The sequence below is a fragment of the Bufo gargarizans genome, chromosome 3 (assembly GCF_014858855.1).
Source record: "Bufo gargarizans isolate SCDJY-AF-19 chromosome 3, ASM1485885v1, whole genome shotgun sequence".
Classification (NCBI taxonomy): Eukaryota; Metazoa; Chordata; class Amphibia; order Anura; family Bufonidae; genus Bufo; species Bufo gargarizans.
In genome coordinates, this window is record NC_058082.1 from 109,930,405 (window position 1) to 109,951,361 (window position 20,957).

At 43.3% G+C, this 20,957-nt stretch overlaps 1 protein-coding gene across 2 annotated transcripts in view; it reads right to left on the reverse strand.

Moving 5' to 3' along the window:
* OS9 (OS9 endoplasmic reticulum lectin) overlaps positions 1–20,957 on the reverse strand; it is a 93,469-nt gene that overhangs the window by 24,960 nt on the left and 47,552 nt on the right. For both annotated transcript variants that reach the window (XM_044284637.1, XM_044284636.1), the window contains exons 8-11: positions 4,858–5,000; positions 3,472–3,517; positions 2,048–2,136; positions 794–1,012 (exon numbers count right to left, since the gene is read on the reverse strand). In XM_044284637.1, coding sequence (XP_044140572.1) covers positions 794–1,012; positions 2,048–2,136; positions 3,472–3,517; positions 4,858–5,000 — 497 coding nt within the window. The remainder of the gene's footprint in view (positions 1–793; positions 1,013–2,047; positions 2,137–3,471; positions 3,518–4,857; positions 5,001–20,957) is intronic.

Genomic DNA, 20,957 nt, shown 5'->3' on the forward strand with positions numbered 1-20,957 from the left:
AATCAGAAGAACAGAAAGCTTAAAGTGATGTGAACTTGGCCTTAGTGATGCCCACGGCTTACTTCCCGGTAGTGATGACTTCACATACATCCGGTGTGACTGCTGTGGACAATCACTGACCTGTGTATATCACATCATCTCTGCAGGGGAAGACCGGGAAGGGACCACCAGAATAGCAGAAGACTGAACAGTTTATTATTGTGGGTTTGTCTGCTTTCATTCAACTTTCCCCCTGTTCGTTACAGAAGGGGGAAACAATAATTAAAAATTAAAAAAAAGACATCAAGGTAATACATTTTTTTATTTTTTATTTTTATGTGAATGAACAGTTTCAAACCTTCTCCATTCCAGCACCACCAATCCGACCCTCCCAGCCAGCCTTTGTTTTAATGACTGCAGTGGAGACCTGCCCATATACTGTACATGACCGCTGCAGCCAATCACTGGCTCATATATACTGCTGAGGCCATGATGACATGGCTGCTGCAGAGGTAAGGTGGGGATGGTGGTGCTGGAGCAAAGAAAGTGTAAGACTATAAGTCACCTATATAACACTGTCAGCTGTTTGGTAGCCATCTGCATGGAGAGCAGCCAGGCAAGAAGAGGTAGGAGAAGTGTTCCCCTCATGAATACAGCCAGGTCTGAACTGAGTCCGCAGAATTCTTTGACACTGAACTTGTGTCATTTTGGTTAATAGAAGAGAATTGTCCAAGCTGTCCCTCAGACACTGGAGATGACCTCCAGCTTCTTTACACCTCTCTCATAGCTGAAAGATCAAAAGTAAGGGGCTCACCTCATCAATAATGTTACCAAATTCCTTCTCAATTTCCGTTTTCACATTTTCCTTTATCTGGGAGACATCAGACTTGGGAAGCAGAATGTTTTCCAATTCCTTCTCAAACTCCTGCATGAGGGCCTGTTCATCTTCATCCTCAGGATCCTGTGTATCAGGCACAGAGTTTGAATCGTCTCCACTGTGTAATTCTTTATTCTCAGCATCACTTTTATCATCCTGCAAGAATAGAAAACCTTGTAAACCAACAGCTAAAAACTTTATAAATCACCTGAAATCAAGTCCATCAAAATGCAAGTGTAGTGTCCAGGGATGGAGACACACAAGGGCTACAATCATATATCCTGTCCGCTATCATGCTTAGGGTCAACTCACACGTCGGTATGCAAAACACGGACAGCGGCAATGTGCGTTCTGCATTTTGCGGACCGCACATCGCCGGCACTCACATAGAAAATGCCTTTTCTTGTCTGCAATTGCGGACAAGAATAGAACATGTTCTATTTTTTTGCGGAATGGAAGTGCGGATCTGCAAAGGCGGACAGCACATTCCGGCCCCATTAAAAATGAATGGGTTCGCACCTGTTCCGCAAAATTGCTTAACGGATGCGGACCCATTTTGCAGACGTGTGAATTGACCCCAACTCTGCTAGAAAGCAGAGGTTAGGCTACTTTCATACTTGTGTTTTGAATGGAAAGTAATCCATTCATAAAAACTGAATAATCTGGAAATCCACTTACTCAGACACTAGTAAAATGTATGCCCGATCCACTGGTAGAAACTTTTTACAGTGCCTTGGTCTCACTCTCTATCAGGTAAACATGTATGCTCGGACGACCACCACCTGATATGTATGGGCAGCTTAAAGGGGTTTTAAGGGAGTTTTACACTGATGACCTATCCAACATCTGTGACCCCTAGCCGATCAGTTGTTTGAGAAGGTAGTGGCGCTCGCAACTATCCCTGGGCCAAGTGACCTCACGTTTATCGGTCATATGGCCTAGGCGCGGCTCTGCCCTATAGACGGGAATGGGGCTGAGCTGAGTTACCAAAACACAGCTGCTACACAATGTATGGTGCTGTGCTTGGTGAGCACGGATAAGGCTGCAACGCTCACAGGAACTTTACTACATTCTCAAAAAGGTGATCGGCGGGGGATCCGGGTGTCGGAATCCCTGCAGCTCATAGTACGGAATTCAAACAGCAAGAGCACCAATACTAACTAAAGCAGTATCAAGTATGCCATGCTGTACCTTTTTAGGAGTTTTCTTCAAGTCTGCGATAAACTTCACCAGGTCTTCTGGATTCCTAATTATTCTATAGCGAAGCGTTCTGGATGAACCTAAGGCAAAAATCAACCATAAAATCATCAGGGATGGATTAATTATTGTAGACTTTAGGCGTAAAAAAAAAAAAAAAAATGCTTGTTTTGAAGCCCAGCAATAAGAAGCAATCTGTTAGGATCACCACTTACAACAGGAGATGGCGCACGGGGCAAACAAAACGGCAGGGACAAATAACTATTGAAGAGGGAGGTTTAAAATATGAATAATTAGGGCTAATGTATGTAGCTGTATTACACATCTGTTAGAATCTACATTAAAGGCCATGTACACATTAGATTTTTTTAATTTATTATTGCATTGTACTCTTTTTAAACTAAAAATCATTTTTTTAATTGGTCTTTATTAAAAATAGAGCCTTTTTTTCTGTAAAGGGTTGAGATGCTCTACTAGCAGCCTCTGGATTTTCATTTTTTCCCGTCAGTTCGGGAGCTGAAGGGCTCCTCATCTCAGCTCTCTGACATTATAAACACTTATAGCTCTGTTCTTATCTTACTGATAAGAATGTGGCTTAAATAAATTTTTATGACCTCTTACGAGTTTACAGATAAGGTTTATTAGATGACCAGCACAAAGTGAAAGTGAAAGTACCAGTCACACAGCTAAAAAACAAACAGTTAACTAGTCAATATTTTTAATAAAAGCCATTCAAAGTTATTCAAAGATGAGAAAAATTGCCCCAGAAGGTGTACATAGCCTTCAAGGGGGTTGTCCAAGTTATATTTATCGATGACCTATCCTCAGGATAGGTCATCAATATCAGATCGGCTGGGGCCCGACACTCGGCACCCCCGCCGATCAGCTGTTTGAAGAGAAGGAGTGAGCCGTGCCAGCGCTGCCTCCTCTTCACTGTTTACCTGCTCACCGTTGCATCTGCAGTGGTGAGCAGGTGTAATTTATACCCAAGCTGTCCCATTCATTTCAATGGTACGGATCACTTGTATAGGAGCAATCCGTACCTTTGAAATGAATGGGACAGCTTGGGTGTAATTACACCTGCTCACCACTGCAGATGCAACGGTGAGCAGGTAAACAGTGAAGAGGAGGCAGCACTGGCACGGCGCACGCCTTCTCTTCAAACAGCTGATCGGCGGGGGTGCCAAGTGTCGGACCCCTGCCGATCTGATATTGATGACCTATCCTGAGGATAGGTCATCAATAAATATAACTTGGACAACCCCTTTAAGGAGGCAAAGGCTGACAAACAGGTGCCAAGGATCAATGGCAGGAAAGGAAAGTCCAAATAAAACTGGAAATTCCCGTTTTAGGAGCCTGTATAAAAAGTGGTACTTGGGGGGGGGGGGGGAGTGTTTAAACAAGCAACTAGCACAAACCTTCTGTTCTTCCATCTGGAGTGCTCAGACTGGGGAATGTTCCTTCCTGGAAAGAAGTAAAAAGTATACATAACTGGACCTCTATTGATGATTATCAGTATACACACATGCATCGTACATTCAATTTAAATCCTGTGCAAATTCTTCCTATTTCTAGATGTTCTCTGTAGATGTGACAATGGATTTATGACCCAAAGTTGCTGCCAGCTGAAACTATTACATCAGCCAACTGAATAGGCAATTATAGGAACAATCCATTCATTTTCAATAATTGCGTGCTCAGAGGTGAGAGCTGCATTTATATGTAGCAATCACTTTTGCTGTATTGAGACGGTCACACAATAGATTTTACAACTGAATTTTGGCATGGACAGCCGCTCTGAAATTTTGGCAAAAACCTGCTGGAGGCCGCGTCCTTTCTGCCTCCCATTCATTTTAATGGGAGGTAGTGCTAAGGATCGTGGACCTGTGGCTTAAAACCGCGGACATGCCAATGGCGACATGAGTCTCACAAATTGTTGTTGCAATGAATTCTTGTTTGTAATGATAGTCAACCAACATGCTGCGACAGGCACCAAAGAAATCTGATTTGGATGGATTTTTTGCGACTATCGCATCGCAGTTGTAGCATGTTGCATGTCAACACCATTGACTATCATTAAACAAAATGTCACACGACATTGCTGCGACACATGACGCCATGTAACCAGAACCTGAGGGGACGAGGGATCGCTACTGCAATCACTCATCCCCACAGTGAATCATGTATTATGCATGCAAGAGCCATTGAAAGCTGAAGGTGGAAAGCATTCTGGAAAGCACCGCTGCACTTTCGTGGTTTCAGCAAAGGTTTAGGTCCCATTTAAACCTATGACCTATTCATATTATTTTTAATTAGCGTTAAAAGAGGACCTGTCCACTCTCCTGACATAATCGTTTTAGTACATACTCCCATGAGAAGAATTCTGGAGCATCTTTTTTTAAGACCACCACATTGTGCCATTCCTCAGTTATTCCTCTTGGAGATTAATGGATGCTGATCAGCTGTTTGGAGAGGAGGCAGCATTCCGTGGGAGCGCTACTTCCGCGCCGCCTCCCTTGCAGCAGAAGGGCAGTGTAATTACAAGTACTTGCTCCATCCAAAAATGACCAGGGTTTTGTAGAAAAGGAGCATGGTCTAATAAAAGACTTTGCACCAAAATTGCACCACAATTTTGGCACAACTAAGCCAACCATATAAAAAGGTAGAAGTGTCTATCCCTCCAAATGTATCCATGATCCACTGTGATAAACTTGGTGCATGCCTAGACAGCCTACACAAATCTGCCCTCGTATTCTGGACAAGGCGTAATCCTGCACATCTCCTCTGTGTCCACCCAGGCTTACCGTAGGATCAGTATCTGAAGCCTGTGTTTCTGTGCCTTGTGGTTGGACTATTTTATTCCAGAGATCCGTCTCTGTCTTTTCCTGCTCTAGATTCACAGCCGTTTCATCTTCACTGTTCTCAGTCTCTAGAGGAGAGTCAGATCCTGAAAATAACACAACACTTTCATAATCTCAGATATGAACTCTAATAGAGCAATTTATACAATGCACCAATACGCCTAGCAAGGTTAAAGGGGCTGTTAATACAAGGCACTTACTAATGTATTGTGATTGAATTCAGCCAGCAAAGGAAGCAATATAGACATTTTTTCAACACATTATGCACTGCTCGTTTCCATGGTTACAGACCACCCTGTAATCCATCAGTGGTGGTCGTGCTCGCACAATATAGGAAAAAGGGTCAGCCGCTCAGGTGGCCGAGACCATCAGAGCACACATAGGCTACAGCTTTTTCCTATATTGTGCAAGCAAGACCACCACTGATTGATTGCAGGGTGGTTGTAACCATGGAAACAAGCAGTGTATAATGTGATGGAAAAATCCAGCCAGCAAAGGAGGCAATATGGACAATCACAGTACATTAGTAAGTGCCTTGTATTAACTTTCTCTACATGATAAATGCCACTTACTGAAGGGAGACGACCACTTTAACCCTTTTTCAAATGTCAATGCACTGGCTCTTTATTTGGCGAGTGATTCAGTGCCTTCTCTTCATTTTATTAATACATTTTATGTATTTATTAGGCTACCTTCACACTACCGTTTTTCTTTTCCTGCATAGAGATCAGTCCTAGGGGCTCAATACCGGAAAACAACTGATCAGTTTTATCCCCATGCATTCTGAATTCAGTTCAGCGTTTTTGACTTTTCAGGACGGAGATAATACCGCATCTCTGTCCAAAATTCCAGAACACTTGCCGGAATGCCAGATTCGGCATTATTTGACATGCGCAGACCTTTAAAAATGTGAAAAAAAAATAGAAACTGATCCGTTTGTCTGTACGACAAACGGACAGACGGATCCGTTCTTGCAATGCACTTGCGAGACGGATCAGCATCCGGATCAGTCTGCCAGCGAGGGAAGTGCTTGCCGGATCACTCTGCCGCAAGTGTGAAAACTACCCTTAAAAGGAAGTGTCCCAAGAAAAATATTCTACATTTACAACAAAAAAAAAAAAAAAAAAAGAAAAAGAAGAGCAAAAAGAGAAAAGCATGGGTCGCACATCCACATGCCCTGCATTAATCTATCATTGTTTCTCAGTACATTGAACATCGGTTCTCGGCGTAATTAGTAGTATACAACCCATAATCTACATACTGCACTCACCACAGCAAGGTGGCCCCCATGAGTGGGTACCTACTCTAATTTGGCACAGCACCACATGTCGACCACAGACGCCACAGCACTGCAACAGCAGGCAGAGTGACCCAGCAGTCTAACAGTACCCTTGCTGTCAGATCAAGCCCCAGTGGCACTGGGCCCAACCAACCTACAGGTACAGCACCACAGCAAAAACAGCAACGACGTAGTGAACGTGGCATCAGCACACCTCCCATTCCGCCAATGTGTTTTTAATTAGCAGGAGACCGTATAAGGATTAATAAATTCCTACTTGTTCTCAGTTGTAGTACCCGAGACCACATGGAAAGGTGAATGGCGCAGTACTGAATGGTTGCCACTGTTGCTGTCGGTGGGACGTAGTGCCAAGGGGGCCTAGTCTGATAACAAGGGGTGCTGTAGGACTTCTTGGTCATGCCGCCTGCTGGTGTTGTGGGTCAGTGGTCGCCACGTGCTGCGGATCAAAACTGGAGCACTGTCCAGACAGACATCGCTGGAAGCCACTACTGATGCCCGCTCATAGTTTAGCTCTATTTAATGGATCTCAAAACCTGAGGAAAACACTTAGTTTCGTCCCCATTTATTGTCAATGGGGACAAAACTGAACTGAACGGAGTGCACCAGAATGTATTCCGTTCCGTCTAGTTGCGTTCCCACGCAGGACAGAAAACCGATGCAAGCAGTGTTTTTGGGTGAATCATGAAATACGGATCAAGACGGATCCAGCATGACACACAATGTAAGTAACGGTGCCCGATCCATCTTCTCAGACGCAAAAGAAAACGGATCCAGCACCCACTGACTTACAATGGTTTTAGTGCTGGATGCAGCAAAAACACAGGTGTGCAAGTAGCCTAAACAAAGAAGTGGCTCCAATTATTAGACATAGTGGCCAGCGCGAAAACGGCAGGATTTTATCTTTTTTTGTTCAAATATATGGAATACATAGAAAAAATAAATAAATAATTCTTTAAAAATATGTTAAACATAAAAACGAAAAGTGAATTAAAACAGCAGGTTATTTTCCGATGGCAAATTCCCTTTAAATACACTTCAAAATATCAAGGGGGTCATTTACAATCAGAAATACGCCTATATTAGGTGTATTTCTGATGCAGATTGCGGCACAAAGGTTATTTGCACCGCAATCTGCAACTCCCGTCAGGTCTGAAAAACTGGATGAGTGCCGACTGGATTCCATTCCGTCTTTTGAGTGCGTGCACCGATCTTTACAGATGACGACTATACCATCTACTTTAAGCTTTGATGATGCGGATGTTACAAGGATCCTTTCACAAGTGACATCGTCCATGGACTTTTTAAATATACCTACCAGTGAGTATTAAAAAAAAAAAAAAAAAAAAAAAAGCTGGGAAAGGGAACTTAGGAGCTTGACCTCCTATGAATTGCATGCCAGCACATTAGCGGAGTATTGAAAATAGGATCCCTAGAGGTTTGCGGGTCCATTTACGTCCAACCTTTTTTCCCTGAGGACAATGAATACCGCAGCGATTTTGAAAAAAATTATCAACAAATGTTCAAGAAACTTGATGTTGTTGACAATAGAGGATTCAGAAGTCAGTTGCGGAGATTAGAGAACAGATATCAAGCACAGAAAGACAGTTGCAAGACTTTTTGATGGCTGAGGAGTTTAATAAATTGAAAGAAACAGTGGATGTTTATTGCTACGAATAAAAAGGATACTGAGGAAAAACAGAAACCAAGTTCCTGCGGGATAACGAGGATTATATCCTTAACAGGGTATATAGATGGCAAGACACTTCGGCCCAAACGCGCCTTGGATACAGAAGATTTACAAAGCCGGGGCTTTAATCCTCCAGCTCTGGGAGCGAATCGACTGGCTCACGGGAGTCACGTCCTTTTTCCCAGAGAGGCGCCCGCAAGGAGGTGTCGGAGGGCGGGCCGCAAACACCGGCGGTGCAACTGTGAAGGGAGCGAGCCAGGCGGTGAAGACCCGCTCCCAGGAATGAACAAATCATTGGCGCTAAACATATCATCTAAGGCTGGTTTCACACGGGTGTTGCGGGAAAATATGCAGGTGCGTTGCGGGAACATGCGTGATTTTTATGCACGAGTGCAAAACATTGCAATGCGTTTTGCACGCGCGTGAGAAAAATCTGCATGTTTGGTACCCAGCCCTGAACCTGGACTTCTTTACAGAAGTTCGAGTTAGGTGTTGTGTAGATTTTATTATTTTCCGTTATAACATGGTTATAAGGGAAAATAATAGCATTCTTAAAACAGAATGCTTAGTGGGGGCGTGGCCTGCTGCCGTCTGAGATGGCTGCTCAGTGAAGGAGCTCCACAATACCATCCCTGATAAAGCGTCTTACAGCACTTGGCAAGAGAGGAGCAGAGTCTCAGATCGACTGTCTAAGTTCCCTAGCATCTCAGGGACATGATGACCAGGAAAAAATCATCCCGTCCGGGCATCAGACGTCTTACCGACTTCTTCTCAGCTCAAGAGCCTGATGGCGGCTTCCCGCCATTACGACATGCCGTCTCACCAGCCCGTCTAGAAGGAGAAGACGCTGCTACTCACATAATCAGGGGAAGCGCTTCTCGTCCATCACCCAGCTGTGACGACCCAGAGACGAGGGACAAGCAAGTGCGCACGCCGCATCGATACAGCTCCAGAGGCGGTGAACGCAGGGACGATCCTGGGCTTGAGCAAGGAGCTGCCATGATATCAACATTGCCGGTGAGTGACACCATAGCCGGCTCTATGAAAGGCGTTACTCCTGCCCCAGATAAGGCCCGATCACCAAACTTAGTTACAGATGGAAGATCAGGGGCTACGATAATAGACCCCCTTCAAAGCTTTGTTTGCACGGATCAAACAGTTTCAGAAAGCTCACTTAAAGCAATGATGACGGCGGTCCACCAATCCCTCACATCACAGTTGCAGCAGGTAGCTTCCACTATTACCTCTGCCGTGGACGACTTAGGTTCCAGAGTGAATCATATAGAATACAAGATGGGGGAATTAACCAACTCCCATAATAACCTCATTGACGCACATTACTCCCTAGAGGATGAAGTAGCGGGGTTAAAAGCTAAAATGGCAGACCTAGAGGACAGGAACAGGCGCAATAACCTGAAATTCAGAGGGATCTCTGATACGATCACTCCAGCTAACTTGCAGCAGCACTTAGGAGAAATGCTTAAATTAGTGTTCCCAGACAAAGATCCTCAACTTCTTTTGATTGACAGAGTTCACCATCTGCCGAAGCATCTTCCAGCTTCAGTGCCCAGAGATGTTATTGCGCGTTTTCACTTTTACTGCATAAAGGAAGAATTAGTCGCATACATCAAGAAAAATCGCAATCTTCCAGCTCCATTTCAGGACGTTCAAATATTTGCCGATCTTTCGCAAATGACATTGCAAGCGAGAAAGCAACTTTCCCCAATTACCAGAGTCCTGAGAGATCTACAGATTCCATACAAATGGGGGTTCCCAATGAAAATTCTGATTCACAAAGATGGGAAAACAGTTATTATCAAGAACCCAGAAGAGGGTGAAGCGTTACTGAAAGCCTGGAATATTGGAAGACCGACGTCGCCGACTCCAGTTACGAAGAAAACTAATAATCATATATCCCCAGATTGGTCCTTGGTGGGGGACTGATCCGGATTGATAGGCCTAGAGTGGTCGTTTGTTCCCTTTAGCCATTTCGCTATCTACAAAAGGGATGGAGGAGTAGGGCCGGACTGTTCCCCCCCCCGATTTCTCTGGTCCAGGTTCCAGACCAGTCACCACAAGTTCTGGTTGCTAACCTTGGTTTACTTTACAGGTTGAATTAATCCTAATGTTATATTTTCTTTATCCTTTTATCTCCCTTTTTCTTTTTCTTTGCCTCTTCCTTTATCTAGATGGTCACATGAGATTGCCTCTCTCTTCTACACAACCTAGAGATGTAAAGATCATATTATGTCTACAACCTCAAGGTATTCTCCTATTTGATGGCAGTTAAGGTAATATCTATTAATGCCAAAGGGCTCAATTCCCCATATAAGAGGTCCTCGTTATGGAAAGATGTTCGCTCCTCACAGACTGACATAGTTTGTGTTCAGGAAACGCACTTTGTGAGTGACAAACATCCAGACTTCTCTAACAAGGATTTCTCTATGGTTTGGCTTGCCAACTCTAATAAGAAGAAAGCAGGGGTGGCTATAGCAATAAGAAGCTCACTGGGTTTCAGGCTGAAACAGTGCTTTGTGACGAGGGTGGGAGATATATTATTCTTGTAGGCCGGTAGCAATGACCCTTGTTAATATATACGCTCCCAATAAATCCCTGGTTAGGTTTTTAAACAAGATCCTAAAAAGAATCCGTAAGGTACAAAAGGGATGTTTAATGATTTGTGGGGACTTCAATATTGTTCCAGACAGGTCCATGGACTCCTCCAGCTCGAATAGAGTATCAGCTCCCTCGTTGGGACGGTGGCTAAGGGAAAACCAGTTGTTTGATACGTTTCGCTGTTTAAATGCGAACTCAAAAGCATATAGCTTCTACTCTGCTAGACACAGATAGTTTTCCCGAATTGATCTGTTTCTCTCAGACAGATCCCTTTTATCTAAGATCTCTAGTTCCTCGATAGGGAAAACATCTTGGTCAGACCATGCGCCAATTTCCTGTTCTATCTCCCAGATTCTACCTGTTAACACACAAAGGATTTGGAGAAATAACACTTTTCTTCTCCGTCATCCCAAGTATATTACACGTACGAAAGCAGCTATAACAGAATACTTCTCTCTCAACGACACAGGAGATATCAACACGTTTACTCTTTGGCAAGCTCACAAAGCAACCATTAGGGGGGGAATGCTTAAACAGAGCTCTCATTTCAAAAAAGCTAGGGAAGCCAAATTGACTACTCTCCTAGAAGAGGAGGTTAAACTAGAAGGACAAGTAAGATTAGATCCATCTTTAATACTCCATAAAAAATTTATGTCCCTAAGACATGAAATTCACTCTACTCTCCAAATAGATTATGATCGTCAACTAAACTCTATGAGGTTGTCATACTACAAATCCTACAATAAACCAAGTATATTAATGGCGAGGAAAGTTAAGCCATTAGCTCAGAAAATTAATATTCCCTACGTTCTAGCCCCAGATAGGATATCTAAAATCACTCATCCAAACAAAATAGCAGAGGCATTTAGCCAATACTATTCGAAGTTATATAACCTTAACAAGGACTCCTCCACATCCCAACCATCCGCAGGGAACATTGCCTCTTTTCTTCAAAAAGTCAAACTGCCCTCTCTAAGCTCCCAACAACTGGCGGAATTAAATTCCCCAATTTCTATTTCCGAAGTTGAAGCTGTGATAAAGTCGCTTAAAGCTAACAAATCTCCCGGCCCAGATGGGTTTTCCAACCAATATTATCAGATATTCTCAGATATTTTACAGCCCCATTTAGTGAAGCTTTTTAATACCGTATTAACCGGAGAACAATTTCCATCTGAAATGTTGCAAGCTACAATTGTTACTATACCAAAACCAGGGAAAGCAACAGATTCTCCTGCAAACTTCCGCCCGATTTCCCTTCTTAATTGTGACATAAAACTATATGCCAAACTGCTTGCCCATAGGCTTCTGAAAATCTTGCCTATGTTAATTCATAGTGATCAAGTGGGCTTTACAAAAAGGGCAGAGAGGCATCAGATGGTACTCTGAGGACTCTGGGTCTTTTGCAAAAAGCTGGGGCTATGGCGACGCCTTCTCTGCTTCTTACTTTGGACGCAGAGAAGGCGTTCGACCGAATACATTGGGGATTTACGGCAGCAGTATTAGATAAGTTTGGGTTTAAGGGGCATATAAAGAATGCAATTCTAGCTCTTTATACTACCCCCTCAGCTAAGGTATTGGTAAATGGATCATTATCCTCCCCTTTTTCAATTACAAATGGTACACGCCAGGGCTGCCCCCTATCACCTTTCCTCTTTTTAATGGTAATGGAGTCCTTCGCGGAAATGATACGGATGTCAGATAAGATACGGGGTATCCCAGCAGGCAATCGTCAGCATAAAATAGGATTGTTTGCCGATGATGTCATCCTCTCTGTAATTGACCCCATTCCATCCTTACGGGCTGCTACACAGATTATTAAAGAATTTGGAGACGTATCGTACTATAAGGTTAACGAGTCCAAATCCCAGATCTTAGCTATCAAGGTCCCTCCATCTCTGAGAGCGGTGTTAGAAAAGGAATTCCCTTTTCAATGGGCAGCAGACTCTATTACCTATCTAGGTGTCCAGATTTGCTTCCCTCTTTCTAGGTTAGTCAAAAGGAATTATGATGCGCTATACAGTTCTCTTCAAACCGATTTGATAAGATACTCAAAGATAGAATTGTCCTGGCTAGGGCGAGTAGTAATATATAAAATGATGGTACTCCCAAAGATCCTATATCTGTTTCGTACACTTTCTATTCCCATCCCTGCTTCAGTCATTGCTAAATTTAAATCTCAAATGCTTTCCTTTATATGGAATAAAGGCCCTCACAGAATAGCGGCCTCAATACTCTACAGCCATAGATCTCATGGGGGGCCTAGGAGTCCCGAATCTTCAGGGATATTACAACTCTTATTTTCAAGCAACTAAAAGTTTGGTTCAGCCAGGAGCAGTATCCCAGCTGGAAACAGATAGAGGTAGATCTGAACAATGGAAATTCTCTCCATTCTCTTCTTTTATTATATGCTACAGACAGGGACTTTCCGCTACCCACAGCACTGACAATGAGAGCATCTATTCAAACATGGAAACTAATGTTACAGCAGGTGAATCCTGCGACACCATTGAAAACTATACAGATCCCCATAGAGATTTTGCAGTATTACATCTCAGACTTCTCGGTGAGTGGCTGGCGGAAAGCTGGGGTACAGGTGCTGAACGATTTCTATGATGGAAATGCCATTAAATCGTTTACGAGCTTGCAAATCTCATTTGACCTACCAGACTCTTATAGCTACCATTTTACTAGGGTAGTTCATTTCCTAGCAAAAGGGCCTAAAAGAGAGGTTGAACTTCCAGTGGTTCTTCTCAATACCGCGCTTTGTACACAAGGAGTTCCACGGGTTCCCACAAGTGCACTATATAAAATTGTGATAAAAGATGAACAAAGAAAGCACATTTCCTGAATTGGGAAAGAGATCTTAAGCTCTCATTTCCTTTGGCCAAATGGCAAAATGCGATCAGAACTACCTACAAAGCTACTAAATGTTCGAATCTGTTAGACTGTTATCTCAAACGTCTCGCACGTTGGTACTTCACCCCGGTCAAACTTGCCAAATTCTACCCTAATGTTGAGAACACATGTTGGCGGTGTCAATCATCACCTGGTAACTTGTTACACATATTTTGGGAATGCGTTGGACTCCTTCCCTTCTGGGTTGCGGTTAAAAACCTAATAGAAGATGTCATAGGCCTCAGTTTTACAATGTCTCCAGCTATGGCACTCTTATTAGACATAGACATGATCCCCTCACAGTTTAGAATTTTAACCCGTCATATTCTGCTTTCAGCAAAGATCCTGATTGCTAAACATTGGAAATCATCTAAGATTCCTTCCTTGAGTGATCTAACAGAAAGAATTTCCACGCATGTTATTTTTGAACATCTATGGGCTCAGAGATCTGGTAGGTTGGAGTATTTCCATGCCTCCTGGTCCCCTTGGCTTGCAAAATTTCCTATGCCCCGTTAGTCAAGATTCCCCAATTAGATTCTTGATTGACACCATACTTTGGCCTGGTTTGGTTTAACATTTGTGGAAAACTAAATGACCATCGAATTATCTTCATCTTTTCCCTTTTTTTTTTTTCTTTTTTTTTTCCATTTCTTCTTTCTTTTCCCTTTTCCGTATTCCCGTTTCCCTTCTTGGTAAATAAATGTACTAATGTTTTGGTTCTTTTCCTTTTTATAAGTCCTACGTTGGCAGCACCCGAGCGGGTGCCGTAGGACTTCCTACATTATAAAAATGGTCAAGCATTCAAAGTGGTGGCTGCGTCCACTAAACATTTAACTCAAGTGTCTGTATCATTATTTGAGTGGTTGCGTCCACAATATACTTGTCGACATTTTACCATGCTTGCTTGACAATAAAAATTTTCTTGAGAAAAAAAAAAAAAAAAACAGAATGCTTAGTAAAATAGGGTTGGAGAGGATAAAATTTTTTTTAAATGTTTTTAAAAAAATAAATAAAAACAAAATTTAACTACACCTTAATCCACTTGTTCGCGCAGCCCGGCTTCTCTTCTGTCTGAATGATCATGTGACAGACCATGTGATGAGTGCAGTGATGTCACCACAGGTCCTTTTCCTACTGCACAGGTGAAGAAAGAAGAGAAGCCGGGCAGTGCGAACAAGTGGATTAAGGAGAGTTAAATTGTTTTTTTTATACCCCTCTAGCCCTATTGTACTATGCATTCTGTATTAAGAATGCTATTATTTTCCCTTATAACCATGTTATAAGGGAAAATAATAAAGATCGGGTCCCCATCCCATTCGTCTCCTAGGAACCGTGCGTGAAAATCGCACCGCATCCGCACTTGCTTGCGATTTTCACGCAGCCCCATTCATTTCCCCATTGTGAAAAACGCACAATATTGAGCTTGCTGCGATTTTCACGCAACTGCACAAGTGATGCGTGAAAATCACTGCTCATGTGCACAGCCCCATAGAAATGAATGAGTCTAGGATTCAGTGCGTGTGCAATGCGTTCACCTCACGCATTGTAACCGCGCGGAAATCCCGCCCGTGTGAAAAGGGGCCTAAGAAACTTAACCCTGATCAGATGAGGGCACTGCAGAAAGGTTTGACCGTTAGCCCAACTACTAACTCTGATCGTTTCCAACAAGATATTGATCTGTAACAGTTTTTTCGTGTAGTTAGACTCGAGGCCCATTTCTCTGAGCCCAGGGTGGACATAATGAACACACCAGCTAAAACAAGAGAAGATATGGCAAAAGGACAATTGAGTCTGACAGACTTAGGTTTAAGGATGAAAACCAAATTACGTACCGGTAATTCCCTTTTCATGAATCCTCCATGACGGCATACCATGAGAGATGACCCGCCTCCAACCAGGTAGGGACAGGAAGTATAAATTTGACTCTCCTCCGGCTCCTCCTCAGTGTCTTTCTGGATCGACAGCCTAGAGAGTGTTCTTTCGAATCTTTTTTTTTTTTTTTTGCACACCATCACCTATGTGTAGGCCTATCATATTCTTATGAACATATATACATTACATATTTTTACGTAATTTGGTTTTTCCCTTTCATTCTCCATGACGGCATACCATGAGATATAACATATTAACAACTTAGGGGGGGATTATAGCTTGAAGGACTTTCCTCCCAAAGGCTAGATCTTGACCTGCCTTAACATGGATTCTGTAATGTTTAATAAAAGTATTAGGGCTAGACCAGGTGGCTGCCCTACAAATTTGCTCTAATGAAGCGTTAGCCCTCTCTGCCCAAGAGGCCGAAATCGATCTCGTAGAATGGGCTGTAAAGGCTTCAGGAGGTGATTTCCCTAGCGCTTTATATGAATCTGAGATCGCCGTCTTAATCCATCTTGAAATGGTAATTTTTGTCGCTCTCTGCCCTTTGTTTATGCCAAGAAACTGAACAAACAAGGAGTCCGTCTTTCTGAAAGCCTTCGTGGCCTCTAAATATATAAGCACTGCTCTCCGCACATCCAATTTATGAAACCTCTCCTCCCCTTCTGTTTTCGGGTTGTCACAAAATGAGGGAACCAATATTTCTTCTTGCCTGTGAAAATTAGACACAACTTTGGGAAGGAAAGAGTTGTCTAATTTAAACGTAATTCTATCTGCAGAGATAACACAGAAAGGTTCATTAATTTTCAGGGCCTGGATTTCGCTAACCCTGCGGGCTGATGTAATTGCTACTAAGAACAGGGTTTTAAGTGTTATATATTTTATAGAGACAGATGATAAAGGTTCAAAGGGGCTTTCTGTTAAGCCTGATAAAACTAAATTAAGATCCCATGGTGGAGTCATAGCTTTCAATGACTGTCTCAGTCTATCTGCCCCTTTAAGGAATCTGACAACCCAAGAATGATTGGCAATTTTTACATAAAAAACTGCACTAAGGGCTGATACGTGAACCCTCAGAGTATTGGGACGAAGACCTTTCTCCAGCCCAGACTGTAAGAAACCTAGAACTGAAAATTTTTCAGGGGATACTTTTTCTTTTATACACCAGGTATTAAAGGCTCTCCAAACCTTATTATAGATCTTAGAGGTTGTCTCCTTTCTACTAGCCGACATAGTATTGATGACGGGATCTGTCAGGCCTTTAGCTTTTAAGATCAACCTTTCAGGTTCCAAGCTGCCAAATGCAGCTTTTCCACCTCGGGATGGAGAAGTGGACCCTGCGACAACAAATCCTGATCCCAAGGAAGGATCCATGGACTTTGGATTGACATGATCTTCAAAAGAGGAAACCATGATTTTTTGGGCCATAAGGGGGCTATCAAAATAACATGGGCTTTGTCTTGCCTTATCTTCTTTATCACTCGAGACATTAGTTGCAGGAGGGGGGGGGGGGGGGGGGGCATAAGCTAGATGGAACCTCCATGGGGGGGGGGGGGGGGGGGGAGGAGGCATAAGCTAGATGGAACCTCCATTTTATTGAAAAGGCATCTATGCCTTCGCTTTTGTCTCTTGGATTGAGGGAAAAGAAACGGCCTACTTTTGCAGTTTGTGGCTGATGCAAAGAGGTCTATTTGGGGAACTCCCCACTTTTGGGTTATTTGGAGAAAAAATTCTTCCTTTAGACTCCACTCTGTTCGACATATCTTGACCCTGCTTAGGAAGTCTGCTTTTACATTTAAGCTTCCTTTTAAATGGACTGCTGAAAGGGATCTTATATTTCCTTCTGCCCAGGAAAAAATATTTTCTGTTATTTGGCTCAGACATAGGCTTCTTTTTCCACCTTGATGGTTTAAATACGCTACCACTGTGGTGTTGTCTGATCTTATTTGGACATCCTTTCCCTTTATGTCTTGACTCGCCACTTTTATGGCCTCCCAAACTGCCATCAATTCCTTTTGGTTTGAGGACAAAATCTTCTGGTGGTTTGCCCAGGCCCCCTGGAAATAGTGATGAGAGTAATGCGCTCCCCACCCCCAAGGACTTGCATCTGTAGTGATGAAAACCTGTTCCTCCGTATTCCACGGAATTCCCTGGCGTAGGTGGTTTACTTGTTTCCACCACAGAAGACTCTGGTTCACCGTAACAGGAACCAGAACTGTCTGTTCCAATGAGCTTTGGCTTCTGTCCCAGCAGGCCAGTGTCCACTGCTGTAGAATTCGAGAGTGGAACTGAGCCCACTTTACTGCAGGGATGCAAGAGGTCAGGGTCCCTTGTAGTCTCATAGCCTCTCGTATCGAACAGGATGGACGACTCTGAAACCGTGAGACCTTTTCTACCACTCCAGAGACTTTTTGTTCTGTAAGAGACTTCCTCTGACGAGTGGTGTCTAGGGAGAGACCCAAGAAAACTATTTCCTGGGACGGGACTGGCTTTGATTTTTCCCAATTTATAAGCCATCCCGCTAGATACAGCGTCTGGCAGGTCACAAAGAGATTGTTCTCTAGTGACTGTTTTGACTCGCCTACTATCAGTAGGTCGTCTAAATACGGAATGATCAAGATATTCCTCCTTCTCAGGTGGGCCACTAGTTCCAGCATCACCTTTGTGAAGACCCTGGGGGCCGAGGTTATCCCAAAGGGTAATACCTGGAACTGAAAATGGAACAGATCTTTCCCCAAATAAACCGCTATCCGCAGGAATTTTTGGGACTGTTTGCATACCCTACCGGAATGTGGTAGTATGCGTCTCTTAAGTCTAGGGAGGCTAAAAAGTCTCCCTTTTTCAGCAGATTCACGGTTGATCTTATTGTCTCCATTTTGAATTTGTTGTACTGTATGAACTTGTTTAAGTTTTTGAGGTTTATTATTAACCGAAATTTCCAGTCTGGTTTTTTTACTAGAAAAACGGTTGAATAATATCCCTGACCTTTTTGAGAATAGGGAACCAGAATTATGGCCTTTTGAGCCAGAAGCTTCCGAATCCCTTCTTCCAGATTTGTTTGGAGAACAGTTGTCTTTTGAATGGGAGCTACCCTGAAAATATTTGAGGGAGGAGGAAGACGGAAAACTATTTTGTAGCCTTCTGATATCGTATTTAAGACCCAAGGGTTTGTTGTAATCTTTTCCCAGTAGTCTAAAAAAGAACTTAGTCTCCCTCCTACCTGAGCACTGGCGTCATTGCTTTGACGGTTCCGTATTCTTTGTAGAAAACAGGTACCCTCTACTCTTCTGGCTTCTTCCCCTTGACCAGCCTGAGTCCCTGTTCGTTTTCTTTGCTTGAAAGGGGGTCCCTTTTTTAACTCTCCGAAAGGGAAATTTCCTCTTCCCAGAATCTCTGGGAAAGGTCTTCTTAGAATCGGAAGCCTTTTCTAGGATGGACTCTAAATCTTCTCCAAACAATAAATTACCATGAAAAGGTAAGGTACATAATTTTAATTTTGAACTGACCTCACCTGACCAGGATTTTAACCAGAGGGACCTTCTTGCCACGACCGCTAACCCAGATGCCTTAGCAGCTATCCTGACAGATTCCGCAGTGGAATCTGATAGGAAATCCACAGCTTTGATTAAGAGCGGAAAGGAATCTTTAAGATCACCATATGTACTTCCGCCTTTCAGTAAGGATTCTAACTGCGTGAGCCATTTCTTTAATGATCTGGATACTGAAGTTGCAGCTAGGTTTAGTTTGAACAGGGCCGCACAAGCTTCCCATGTCTTTTTAAGAGTCTGATCTGTCTTTTTATCCATGGGGTCCCTTAATGACCCCATGTCTTCAAATGGTAAGGCGTTTGGACCCTTCACTAATTTAGATAGACGTTTCTCTATCTTGGGACAGGTAGTTAAAGCTTCATCTTCGCTAGAAAAGGGGAGTCGTCGCCTTATTGTCTTAGGAATGAATAGTTTCCTATCCGGGGACCTCCATTCTCTTTTAATTAAATCGTGCATGTTTTTATGTACCGGAAAGCCTCGGTTAGATCTCTGCTCAAATCCACTGAACATCTCGTCATGGACTGATCTACAGATTTTTTCGTCAGAAAGATCCATAGTGGCTCTAACTGCCTTAATTAATTCTCTGGTATCCTCAGATGAAAAGAGATAGTTTTTAAATTCTGAATCTGAACCAGAATCTTCAGACCCGAGTTCACCTGATTCTGAATCCTCTAATTCTGAATCAGATGTTTTTGTCGCTGGTCCCTGCGCTTGTTTGGAGCAGGAAGGGATTAATAAGGTGTCTGACATAGCAGCCCTGATTTCTTCCCTAATTGTGTTTAAGTTCTTCTTTTAGGGACGGAACTAAATCTTTAGAAATGTTGTCCGTGCATTTTTTACACACTTTCCTAGCAGAAGAATCAGAAAGTTTAATAGAACAGAGACTGCACTTTTTTGCCCTCTGACTAGATTTTGCTTTCTGAGCACTCTTTCTCGCTCTGCACACATACAGAAAGAAAGAAAATACATAAGGGTTAATCTAACAGAATATACTGCCTTTACCCTTGTCCTGGTACATTACTCACTGGTACGGATCCCTGAGTGTTCTCCATAATTTCACCTGGATCCAGCATGATTTTTTAGGGTAACAAGAGTCACTGTTCCCCCTTAAATAGTTTTACCTCAAGACCTCAGATCAGAGGACGACCTCCTCCATAATCCTGTGCGTTTTTTTTTTTTTTTCCCCGCCGCCGGCATGCGATCCACCGCCCGGAAGTGCTCTCAGGCCCCATACCGGAAGTAAGCTGTGGAACGCATGGCGCGCGTCCACTTCCGGTGACGACACTGAGCGCCGGCCATGCCGGATCGCAGTGTGGAGTTAAGGAAACCGACCGGAGGGACTCCCTGAGTGTCCGGCCCCACGTGGACCTGTCTGCCCGCGCCAGCAGCAGGTAAGAGACAGGTCTTTCAGAGCCCGACTCCCCCAATGGGGACCGGACTCTGCTGCCTCCTCACATGGCATCCACTTCTTTCTTCATGGTCGCCGACCATAAGGGAAAACCTATCTCCTACCTGGAGGGACAGGAAGACACAGAGGAGGAGCGTCAAATTTATACTTCCTGTCCCTACCTGGTTGGAGGCGGGTCATCTCTCATGGTATGCCGTCATGGAGGATGAAAGGGAAAAAGTACTTTCATGCCACCGAGAATATACCATCCGGTGGAGACATATATACAATTTGTTTCTAAGGAAGCTGGGAAACTGATGTATTCCATTAAGCATGGGGAATTGCAGATGTCACACAATATAACTACACAAGAGAGAAGCCATTAGAGCATTGATGGAGGACAAATCCTTAAATTTTAAAACTTGCGGACAAAGGGGGTTCCATAGTGGTTATGGACAGGAATAAATATGTGCATGAAGTGATGCATCAGTTATCGGACACTGAAACTTATGAGATCCTACAGAGAGAGATCCGATTTATTCTATAAAAGAGAAGATTGTTAAAAATGGTGAATCATTCTGGTAATGTGGGTGTCATTGATGATCAGATGCAGAGTTTTCTGATTAACCAATCACTCTGGTATTATATGCGCTTCCTAAAGTGCACAAAACACTATTGGATCCCCCTGGTCGCCCGATTGTGGCCTCGGTGGATTCAATATTGTCCCCCTTGTCAATT